At 41.9% G+C, this 12761-nt stretch overlaps 1 protein-coding gene across 1 annotated transcript in view; it reads left to right on the forward strand.

Moving 5' to 3' along the window:
- The window catches only part of adarb2 (adenosine deaminase RNA specific B2 (inactive)), a 222988-nt gene that overhangs the window by 174619 nt on the left and 35608 nt on the right, over positions 1-12761 (forward strand). Inside the window, exon 4 of the mRNA XM_085418171.1 lies at positions 3253-3367. Coding sequence (XP_085274297.1) covers positions 3253-3367 — 115 coding nt within the window. The remainder of the gene's footprint in view (positions 1-3252; positions 3368-12761) is intronic.

Consider the following 12761-nt stretch of genomic DNA (forward strand, 5'->3'; position numbering starts at 1 on the left):
CAGAAAGCGACTGCTTTATATATATGTCGCATTAAATCCGTCTTTTACGTCACTGACACAAGACAGATGCCAATTATAAGCGCCCGAGAAGATATCGTGAACGCTTCCTGGCCATCCCGTGTAGATGTCAGTGAAACTGTTGGGAAGACAACGTGAACATTTTATTTGTACTGTATAATCTGTAGATTCTGCAACTATCCTTTGAAGCACCGCTCCTCTAAAACAGCAATAAGGATCATTATTAGGCCATATGTAAATAACAAAATGACTTTATAACTTAAAGCAAAATTGGGAAACGTAAAGTCCGAAACAAGTCTTTATATTAACGGCCATCAGTCAAACAATACTGTTTGGTCTGTGTCTAAACAAAGAGCACTGTGTGTGACGTCTTCTTTTGTGCATGCGGGTTCACACTAGAGCGCGTTTGCTGTCACATTTTATTTGTAGTGTGAACAAGCAGACATAAAAATCGGATTTGATCAAAAAATCGGAATTGCAGCCTAAGATCCCAGACTAGAGCCACTACTCCTCCACATCAGGAGCCAGCTGAGGTGGTTCAAGTATCTGGGTAGGATGCCTCCTAGGTGAGGTGTTTCCAGCATGTCCTAATGGGAGGAGGACATGCAAACCCAGGACACACTGAAGGGATTACATCTCTCAGCTGACTTGGGAATGGCTTGGTGTCCCCTCATCAGCTGGGGTGGGTGGCTGGGGAGAAGAAGGGCTGCCCTGTAGATCAGACCCGGATAAGCAACAGAAAATGGTTGGATATCTATCAGAATGTGGATGCTACCCTTGCTATGTGTTTGTCCAACATGAAAGAAAGGCCAGAGATGTTATTCTTCTTTTTTAACGACTCTATAATTCTGACCTTCTGCTGCTCGTGTTGTAAACCAAGCAGTTGTGTTGGCTGAAACTCTTGGCAAACGGCCATGATGGAGTCCAGAAGATGCCAGTTTTCTTTTGGACTGGAGGCACAGTCCAAAATGTTGTGCAGTTGTTCCAGTAGATCATCATGAGGGTTGACTGTGTGCAATATTTGGCAGTGCAGACTGTCTAGAGTAATATAAGATGAATTGTAAATGCACTGGCACTTTTCTACTCGAGCACTCAAAGGTCTTTATACAGCATGTCTTATTCGAGTGTCTTCTATCTAACATACACATGTGTTCATACTCCAATGAATGCATCAGAGACCAATTTGGGGTTAGTATCTTGCCTAAGGATACTTAGGATACATGCAGGAGCAGCCAGGGATCCAAGCACCAACCTCTGGATAGGTACAGTACCTCCTTGCACCTTTAAAACTGTCTTGAATTGAAAAAAGAGGCATTTTTGTATACCTGTTTATTCACTTCTGACACATGTAAAACATTATTGTCATAGTCCATGTCCCAAACTGTTTATTTGGTTTTGAGCTGTCTCGTGAAGAGTTTCTTGGCTTTAAAATGTCTTTTGGCATGACAAAGCAAAATATGCCTTATAACTATATTTCAGAGGTGAATCTGGAATGAGGATGTTTACTGATCATTGCCGCTGACCGTAAAACCGAAAACTGGCAGCAATGCCGAGTAACAGTGAAGTGTTAGCCAAGCATCAAGTAAATAGTGGTAGAGGAAATGTGTCTTTTCTTGTCTTCGTTGCCTGTTGTTAAAAATAAGGAGACTCGCCTCAGTTTTGACCTGTCACCCAACCGTTAGCTGAGAACCTCTGTGCTAAGTTATTGACCGTGATGACTTTTCACTGCTCCTTCCTGTTCTACTCGCCGAAAAAGCTTCAGGCTGACACTGGTGTCAAAGCACCAATATGCCCGTGTCCATACATACACACCCACACGCCACCCACCGCAACACAAGCTGTGAGCACCTCCACCGCCAGTTCCTACTGTGAGAGTATTTCACAGCCTTGACGAGGGCTATAATGTGCAATATGCTCATTCATTTGCTCTCCTCGCCTTTTTTTCTGTTTGCCCTTAATCTCTCTGCTCCTCTCTCACTCTGTACGTCTGTTACTGTGGCATCTGTTGATGTCCTTGTGGTGGGGCGTGGTCTGCGGGGGCGTGCGGACGCACCTGCACGGCATCCGCAATCACGCCCGCCGTGTTAAAACACGGGGACTCAGGGGTTGGTGTTGTGGTGTGGTGTGACGTGAATCAAATAAAGTTGGCTCTGAACGTCGCTCCGTGGTCCCGCCGTGCCTTATTCATGCCACAGTCCTTTTAGCCACTGCGGGCTTCAATCTGTCCAAAAGGCCCACTCCACTGCCACTCTGTTGCCATCTTCCAGTGATCCGTTTGCGCTCTACAGTTGGCGTGGAGACTGCTTGGAGACTAAGCCCTTAATTACTACTCGAGTAAAGAGCATTAAAAATTCCAAAGGGTGCGAAAACCGTGCCCATGTCTCGGCAAACATCTGGTGAACAGTGTGGATTTAGTGGATGTCTGATGAGAAGTGTTGAGTCGGAGGTGGAGGGGTAAATGTACATAGAGAGCACAGTTTTATTTCATACTTTGCATTTTATCTCCAGTAAATCAGCATGTGTAATGTCGGTCAGACCGAGAAGCAAAAACAGCAAGTTTTTAGAGGCGCTCCAAATGGCAGATGGTGGAGGAAATGAGAACTGAAAAATGGTGTCCAGCACGATCGTGCACTCCAGTGAAGTCAGACAGGAAACAATGGGGTCTGGGACAAGTGGCTTTTATTTTGGGATATGCTGGCAGAAACGATAATGAGTACATGACAGCATATAGCCAACTCTTCTGCTGTTAAAGTTAATGGCTGCTCAATGAAAACTTTACATTTGCATCACAATTGCAACACTGCTTTGTCAGATCATGTAAGCGGGAAGGTTAAGTAGGGAAGAGGTTAACAAAATGTGCATGTTGTGTCTCTTTAACAACCAGACGAGGATATACAGATTAAATGCATCATCTAAGATCTAAAACACTCATGGCTATCAGGTATCATTGATTTAATAATACTGTGTGTAGAGCTTTCCAGCTGAAACCTTTCAATAATAATCAAGTTGCTGTGTGCTACTGTTGGAAATCTTTTTTTTATACCGATGCCTCGAGCATTTCGATGATCTCTATGCACTCATAGCTAAACAGGTAAGTTGGCTTTTAGGATAATCTCCCTAAACCTCACTCTGTTTACCTGAACAGGTTAACCAAGTGCAGCAAATTTAAACCCGGGTAGTCGGTCTCCACAGATTGTGTCCAGTAGAAATTAAGGGAGCGATTGTGTTTTTCAGGACTTTGCTGATTCAATATTCCACTTGGTGAGGGAGAAGTACCGGTCGCTGGTGGGCGGCTGCAGTCCTGTGCACGCTCGGCACAAATCCCTGGCAGGCATCGTAATGACCCGAGGTATGGCAAATTTCATTGACTTTTATATATCACTTTGAATTATTGAAGTGGTGCAATATAAATTGAGACAGTAAGGTGGGGGGGGGGGGGGGGGGGGGAGTGAGTGAGTGAGTGAAGGAGGGAGAACAAGGAAGAGATGGGGAAGGGACTGTCTGTAGGTTGAGAAAGAAATGACAAACTGAGGGTGGGAAGAGGGAGAAAGTTTCCACTCCATGCTGTACCTTGCACCCTTACATGAGAGTATACCTTCCTGATGAATTATTGACTGCTTAGAATCTCTGAGGAGAATGAGACATGGTAGTGAGTGTCAGTCATCCTCACTGCATACTGGACTTTCAGTGCTCATGGAGCTTTGACAGGAGTTCCAGATGTCACAGTGGGAATTTTAACTAGATCACCTTAATCTGAAACCTGACGGAGTGACTCAGTGAAGGAACAGTAAGTAGGAGGAGGCTTCAATCTGCTTTTCTCCTAAAGTGTGAAACAATGAGTTCCATTTCTAGACATTTACATGACTACATCTTTGTCTTACAGGAGTGCTGTTTGTTGTAGTCGATCGGGGCCTCCCACACACAGACGTGTGTTATTTCTGCTTCAGCATATTCCACACGCACTCCACATCACTTATAATAATTCTATAGAGTTGCATGGCACACATCCACGCCAGGATGATCTCGCATTAAGTTTATACGAAGTAAGCTGTCAGGTTTCTAAATCTGTTTTTTATAAGCAGGGGTGCACAAAAGTGGTTCGCAGGTGCGCATTCGCTGTCAAAATAAAAGATGCTCACCACATTAGAAGTTGCAACGCGCGTTTGCGTACATAAGATTCTCTGGAGGAGGACAGACATTTGTTTAGAACTTAAAGATGTCGAAGAAGCAAGCTCCTTTAAGCAATTACTTTGGTGTTCCTCCACCTCCAAAGAAATGTCAGAAGAAGTCCGAACCGCAAAAGAAGCGCGTGTTCTCGGAAAAGTGGTTGCAGGAAGTGAGCTGGCTTCAAACAAATGATGAACGCACAGAGATGTGGTGCAGAATATGCCGTGAAAATCCCACTCTAGCGGACAAAAACACTGCCTTTTATATGTACGCAAACGCACGTTGCAACTTCATATCTGGCGCATGTCTTTTATTTTAACAGCAAATGCGCACCTGCGGACCACTTATGTGCACCCCTGTTTATAAGAGAAACTATAACTGCGTTACATAAATGTAAGGTTAATCGCACCAAAGACCTTTGTCTTGAACGTTCCTAGCTGTTATCTGATGGTGTGCATTTCTGCTGTTAGCTTGTGTGTCATTGTCTGTTACTGAAAATTGTTGTTGGGATATGCTAGCTTTAGCTGTTAGCTGTTGCTGTTAAGGCCCCATTTCATTTATGCTAACCTTGTTAGCATTATTCTTACAAGGTTAGTATTCTCCTGAACAGTAGGTGTCTCCACTCAGACTAAACCTCCACATCCTCCACACAGGAGGAGAAGTCGTTAAAACCCGTCAAAACTCAGCAGCAGCACAACAACTACCACCTGTGGCTTGTGACCAATGTTCCCTCTAAGCTGCGTTCGTGCGTACTGCTGGCACGGTCTCTGCGCAGAAAAAATCTGCGTTGCGCACAAAAAAAAGTTCTAACCTGAATTGAAATTAAAGTAAATACGTTAACAATTCTGTTTTGCAGTGTTAGTCAGTAAGTGACTGGCTGCTCCAGTGTGGGATTAGAACGATGCCACTTTATCCCATAGTCCAGCCAATCACGTGATTCACATTCACGCATATGCGCAGCTAATCCACGTCGTTGACAGGCTATGACAGCGTCCTTATGTGCCAACACCGGTGTTTTAGCTAGCAAAGCGGCGTGGCTGATGTGGAGTGAAGCCACGTTAATGACAATGTGGACAACCATTGGAGATGTGAGCAGGACAGACGGAACAATTGACGGAAAAAGTGTGGACTTCATACCAGTTCTTAAATTGTGTTGATAGGCCACGTAAAACCAGATTTGTGATAAAAAATATATGCAGTGTTTGTTTTTCTTCCTCAATACTGTCGTTGTTTATATTTACTGCGGGGAGAAACGGTAAAAACAGCGTTTTATAAGAAAAAAACGCTCGAAAGCACTCTCCGCCTGTGAGCAAAGATGAAACCAAAACACCCCCCACCCTTTCCCATTGGTCGAAAAATGTACCATGTCGACCAATCAAAACATGGCATTTAGTTGTTAAGAAACGGGAGGAAGTTATAGGAGTGACGGCGTGTTTTGAGATGTGAGAGATTTGCGACGTTTAGCGCAAATCTTGTGTAGTTAGTGTGTAGTGTAGTCAATAGTTTTGTTGTGTGTGTCAGAACAATGAGGCGACTGCTGAATGTTACAGGTGTTACAGCAGTGACACATCTCCTGTTGTCAGGCCTGCAGGTATCAGGCTGTTGTTCTCCTTTATCTCATAGTGGACAGAAATTATTTTTTGGAGTGGCACAAATAATTTGTGTGGCATCAAATTTGATGCAGAACAGCTGATTGTTCTGTAAATAGTTTGAAATGTTTATTTAAAAAACGCCTCGGCTGCATTTTTAGGTAAGCAGCTGCAAAAAACTGTTTGTTGTTTGCAAAACTCAGTAACTTTTTTGAAGAAGTAACTATATAATTAATTGCCCAACATTGGTCTTTATATACTGTATTTTGCAGACAGAGAGTTACAGGACTCTCCCAGACCACAGACTCAGACTCATAATACAGGTCAGAGCTTTATAAAAGAAAAAAAAAAGAAAGTTGTGTTTTCAAAATTGGAGTTCGAGTTATTTTTACTTCCAGTAGTGTTAACATACTACACAGGTCACGAACAAGATTTATTTAAATTTTCACTGTAAGTGGGCTAAAGCAGTTAATTAAAAGTAGTCTAACATAAATGCTGTAATTTGATTATTTTAATAAACCATGTAACTTGGATGGATTCGATGCTGGCGTGACCACAGTGCACACGTCTGCTGTTGCTCACAGTGGTCCAAGGGACCGCTCAGGGAGTTTGTGTGTTCGCTCAGACACATGAAAAATTAGAGGGAACATTGCTTTTGACCACAGATGTGATGTAAATTTAATGTCAGTAGCTAGCTGGCCAGCTAGCTAGGTAGCTAGCTGGTGTTTTTTCAGTCAGACAGGAGATTTTGAAACACCAGGGAAGCTGACCAGTTTATCACTGAGACCTTTTGTTCATTGGTACCCTAGAAAGACCTCACAATAGATAAGATGAAGGCTGAAAGGCTTTTGGTTAGCTTTTTTCTGCACACAGGACAGTGTCTGTACAGCTAACCTTTTCATCCGTTATCATTCCAAACACACACACAAGATCGTTAAACAACCTTTGTGTAACAATTCAATTTAAACTTTGTTAACCTTTTTTATTTAAAGGTGGAAAATTCTGAATTTCCATTATACAGTCTGAGAGCAGGGTAAGACAACCTAACCCAGGGGTCGGCAACCTTTCTGATGGAGAGTGCCATTTAAAATTTCCTCAGAAGTCAGTGTGCCATATGATTGCATTAGCAAAAGATTTAATAACGCTCTATATGAACAGTTACACAATATATAGAACCACTTTATAGAATTATATTTGTTTGCAGATGTAGGCAGCTATCAGTGAATAGTTATCAGCTATTTTGAAACAAAAAAAGACACTTTTTATCCATAACAAGAACAGCAAATGAACTGTACAACAGAAAATACAAATGCTATTTATGGTCTCCTCACAACAATGATAAGCAAAATAAACTGGGCCAATATGGCATATCTGTTAATACAGAGATACACATGTTAATGGGATCTCTGGTCTCCCATTCAGAAACACAGGTCTCCAAGTGTCCAGCATTCAGAGGGCTACCTGAGGACTCATGTGAGAGAAAATCTGCTCACACAGATATGTAGAGCCAAATACAGTTCATAAACAGTTCATAACTTCCCTTCAACTCATTCATGTCACCTAAAAGGTAAACCTGTTTCTCCATCACCTGTTCAGCTCTGATGATTCAGTAAGGACATCTCCTGGTTTCATCTTCATGTTTCCCTCTCACCAGGTATACAAACTGACATCCTGACCAGCAGCATTACAGCTGTGGCTCCAGCAAACATCAGCTGATACTAGAAATTAATATTAAATAAATTCTAACAACAGCTGATCAAGCTTAAATGTGCTGCTGTTGTTTAGTGCGACATCCGCCGGTTTCCTCTTTCTGGCGCAAAGTGGGCGATAAACAAACAAGAGAGAAAAGCCAATCAGCTGATCATTGATGAGTTTCATGATTAAAGTAGCAACAGGAGAGGGAGGGGGGAGAATGAGAGAAGAAGAGGCAGCTGTGCAGCGTAACGACAGAATAAATCCACCTTTGTTTCTTTTTCCATTCTAGCTGAAGTACGGACAAACTGCGTGCGTCCCTTCTCAGCTCAACACGAAACGCATAATATTTTCTCTGAATACGAGACGATTCTGTCTTTTTACGGGACGGTTGGCAACTCTACTAACCTTATGAATAAAAAGTTCACTATCAGTAACATCATAGCACCCACCCAGCTGTATAGAAACTCCGTCATGCTAGCTCACGCAGTGACTGTGAAAAGTCAGCACAACGAAAATAAACTCCACCTAAACTTGGTTTATATCTGACCCAGATAGACTGCAGGTCATAACTTCTTACCTGAAGTTCAGTTCACCTGACACTCAGACCGGCGGCTGCCTCGGGTCTCTCCTCGTCCTGCCTCCCCTCTCCCTCATCCACCTGCTGGCCTCCACCACTTGTTAATTTTACTGAATCTGTGGAAGCTCCGCCATAGCCACCACCAAACAACTGAGTTATTTTTACACATCAGCCAGCATCTGGCCAATCCACCACCTTTCATTGTTTATACCGTTACAAAAATAAAAATCATCGGCCCATCAAGCAAATGCCCGGTATGACCGATGGCCAGTCCAGCTATGGTCGTGCCATCAGTTAACCCTTCGCGTGCCAACAGGGTTGCCGACCTCTGACCTAACCTAACCTGTAACAGACTCTGTTTTCTGTTTTGTTTTGGGGTGTTTTTTATCATTTAAAGATAAAAAAAATCATAAAAAAAAGTAATGGATCAATTATTAACTTAAAAAAAAAAAGAATGAGCCAAATTTTGACATATTTTCTTCACATATCAGTAAATAAAACAATAACCTCCACCCCAAGAAATGAAAGGCACACGTAAATTGAGATAAATAACTTATGCAGCAATGCTATGTGAGAAGATATATAGTAAAAGTCATGGTACGAAACACAGGGCCTTCGCTCTCTCTGGTATCTACTGTAATATAAAAAATGACCACACACACACACAGACACACACAGGTGTCTTATCTGGCTCTGTGGCTGCAGGCTGTGGGGGTGCAGGGGTCAGCGAGAAGGGATTGGTATCTCAACTGTCTTTGGAGTGCAGCAGCTCATCAGTTTAGACTAAAGTGAGGCCGGCGCTCGTCCTGACCTAATCCAAACCCTCTCCTCTCCCTCCCAGTAATTGCTTCTGTTTGTTTATTAATAGCACACATTATCTTCAAAGATCCAGACATAGGGCTGCCGAGTATTCGCAGTAAGGCGGCGGCGGCAGCAGTGTGGTGGCCAGAATCCGTGCAGTCAGACACCAAACTTGACAGGAACACTGGGGAGTCCTGTTCTGCACCCCGCCCTCCTTTTCTGCCACTCTCCATGTCTCCGTGGCTTTTGCCTCGAGAATATTAATGAAGGTCCGTCTTTTAACCATAGACAGAGAGCGAACCCTCCTCCCCCGCCCTTGCAGGAGTCCCACCGAGACATTTGAGCTTCAACCTGAGTGAGATTAGCCTCACCACCAGGCTGAGAGTTGTGAGACGACTACCAAAGTAAAGTGCCAGAACGCATCGTCAGAAAGTGTGGAAAATCTCATTTGAATCAATCTGAATCGCATCAGCTGTCTGGTGATGGTAAACAGTGCTCATAGAAAGATGCTAAAAAAGAAGCACACCCTTTTCCTCCTTTCTTCTTTCTTCAAATTTGTTTGTTGGGATGGAGTGAGAAAGCCGTCCTCCGAGGCTTACCCCAGGGACCGAGAGAAGAGACGATAACAAAGGGTTTCAAGCAAGTTAATTACAAGTGTAAGTTAAGCTATGGTTCGAAGTCTCCGCATCCATTTTCAAATAAGGATTTCTCTACTCCTAATCTGGTTTTATGGATGTTGCAAATTTTAACATTTAACAATCAAGTCCGACAACAGAGCAGAGATGCACGCGGGATTTGTTGCGGCAGCGAGAATTTGAGAGCTCCAGCAGCGTTCCACAAAGACAGCCTTATATGTTGAGAGCGATTTCCTGTTAAAGCTAATAAAGATTCAACAGGGTGCGTTCTCTACTCTTGCCAAGTTGTGTGTGTGCGTGTTTTTTCCTTTTCCTCTCCCCTGCTGCTGAGCATTTTCAGAGATTTGCTGCGATTCAGACGACACGGTTTGGATGACATTCAGCGTAATCACCCAACATCTTGTGATGAAAGAACACATGATAGATAGGATTCATGAAGCACAACCTAAATGGCATATAAATGAGTTGACTAAAAGTTGACCTTGAGAGCTTAGTCTGCTTCAGAAAAAAATGTTTTAACGTCTGCGTTATGGTGCTCAGAGATAATGGGTGGCTTATTAAGAAACATTTTCCCTGTTTTATAACCATAGAGAATAAAGGGATTCTGATAATCGCTTTCCAGTGTCTTTGAGTTGCAGCTGGCATGTATAATAATGGATCATTGCAAAGTTCACGGTCATGTCACTCCCTGTGGTTTCTTATAGTTATTGCCTGTAAAGTATCCTCAGCAATTGTGCTCACTTTTCACTTCAAACATGTAATAGCTTTCTTTGTTGAAGTCTTATATTTCCGGGAATAATTCACAGCAGCTCGCTGACAGTCGGTTTAGGTTTCAGCAGGTTTATTTAGGAACTCCAGCAGACGAGTATTCAGATCCTGTACTCCAAAAATAACACTACAGCACTTTACAAACCCTCTGTTACAGAGAAACTGAAGTTTTTCCTTTAAATGTTTTAATTGAACTAAAAGTACAGATTGATTTTTGATACTTTCTGTTGATGACAAAGTTTTCATTATATTTCATTGTCACTTTTGCTTACTTGCATTTCTTACAAAGCGATTATTGATTAGTCGACTCTCTAGGATAAGAACATTTTTCCACTGAAATCAACTTGGCTTTACTTTAATCCATTCATCCAACAAGAAATCTGCTCAGTCATTGTAGGGGAGAATAAACCAGTATAGGGACAGTATTTAAATCACCACATTTCTGTACGTACTTCCTTAAACTACCTATTAAGTGTGCAATAAACACTCCTGATTACTGGTTTATCAAAAAGCACTGGCCTCAGACCAGAACTTGCATTAGGATTGGGACAAGGTGTAATAAGAACATTTCTTTTACAAATAAATTAGTTAGAACAGTTTGGAAGAGCCATTTATTTTAGCTGCAGGATATCAGCAAATTAGCTTCTTAATTCATTAAACTATCATATTAACGTTTAAATAAGGGTTAATCTGGCCTCGATGGTTCATCGGTTAGAGTGAAAGCACAAACTTTAAAACTCTCTGTTGCGCAATTAGAGGTGTTGATGCAATGTAAAAGATTTTTAGATTTCAAATTAGATGATAGCATTTTAAATTCTGGGAATGGCTGCAATAAATCATGTCCTGCTTTAACACCTGTTTCAAGCTAACTTACAAAGTTAACATCATACTACTTTAAATGAGATTGAATGGTCTTAATTATTAGTTTTAAAAGGATTATTGAGGTCAAAGATGAAACAGGAAGTAGGGTCATTTTCCTATTGTCGTTTTGCACATTGGACATTGATTTTGCTACACTTGCCCAGTTTAAAAGAATTAAGAATTAAAATGATCTGAATATTGTGAATTGAAAGAAGGACTATTCATTAAACTAAGTGCCTAAAAATGTTTAAACTGGATGCATAAAAGACAACCTGACAAAGAATGAATGACAGCAGACCACATAAATACGCACAACATTGATTAGGAAGTGGAAACACACAGGGAACACAGCTGATGCAAATTAACATGACGCCACATGGGAAGCAAAACTAAACACACTGAACACGGAACACAAGACTTTCAAAATAAAACAGAAAACATGGAGACATAAACTGGGAAGAGACACATGCACAGAAACACAGACACAAAGAGGACAAAGACATACTGAAACACACAAGGGGGCGAGGGAGACTAACACCGGGGACATTACACACTTGCACACTGAAGACACGACACTATAACTAACATAGTGGGGAAAACAGACATGGGAGGAACCTAAACAGACAAGAACTAAATAGGGAAACAGAACTCAATATCAACAGAACTGACTGAAGCCTAAAGTATACAAACAAGAACGTCATAATTCAAAAAGGCATGAAACTCAAAATGCTGGAAGAAAAGAAACAGCCCATGACAGAACCAGTGTAATAGATGTGAGGAGGAAGTCAGAACGTTTAACTCATTCAATGTACTTTTAAAATAAAAGTTTTCAAATCAGGTGGTTAACACATTTAAAAGTGGAGTGTGATTGAATTTTTAGTTTTTGTCTTTATTTTATTTATCTTTAATTATTTTCTTTGGTAGAAGAACTTTTCGTTGACCCGATTTCAATGGCTTCTACTCCTGAACCAGCGCTGATGTGGGCGTTTGTCTGTATCGTTTAGGAGAATACTGCAGGGGGTAATCATACCATCAGAGCTGTGTACTTTTAAACTCCTCTAAAACAATGAACAAACATTACGCTAACCACCTGTCACATCTTACTTCTCCTGGTGTTATTAGCTACAGTACAGCAGCTCCCTGAGTATTCGAGCCCATACCAAATGAAATCTCCAAAATCACAATGTTGATGGAAAAAAATGATGCTTAAAGGAATATTTTCTTCATTGTTGGTCTGCCAATCAAGCTGGACTCAACTGGAGTCAGGCACATGCTACTTATTCCGCCTCATAGCAACAAAAGTGCCAAAGCTAAAAAAACAAAAACGCTTTGCCTCCAACACACTCTGGATTTTCAGCTGGCAGAAAACACTTTGGTGTACGGAAAAGTCTATATCGCAGCTCTGCACCTATACGCTGAGTGAAACTGCAAGCTTGTTTTTTTCCCCGTGTGTGTCACTGTTGGCGCCGATGACCTGACTGAACCACGCTGTTTTCCAGTCTCTTTTAAACACAGTCCTGCCCTCGTAAAGCAAAATGTGAATTTAGTGAAGATGTGCCATCTAAGAGCCTAAACAACTGCCCTGCAGTCTGCCGCAGTGCTGTGTAATGTAGTGTGATGCAGCCTGGTGGTGAGGGGCCATTTTTCCAA

Source organism: Rhamphochromis longiceps, linkage group LG9, assembly GCF_057381845.1.
Source record: "Rhamphochromis longiceps isolate RC_006_pf linkage group LG9, R_longiceps_female_GT1.1, whole genome shotgun sequence".
NCBI classification, from domain to species: Eukaryota; Metazoa; Chordata; class Actinopteri; order Cichliformes; family Cichlidae; genus Rhamphochromis; species Rhamphochromis longiceps.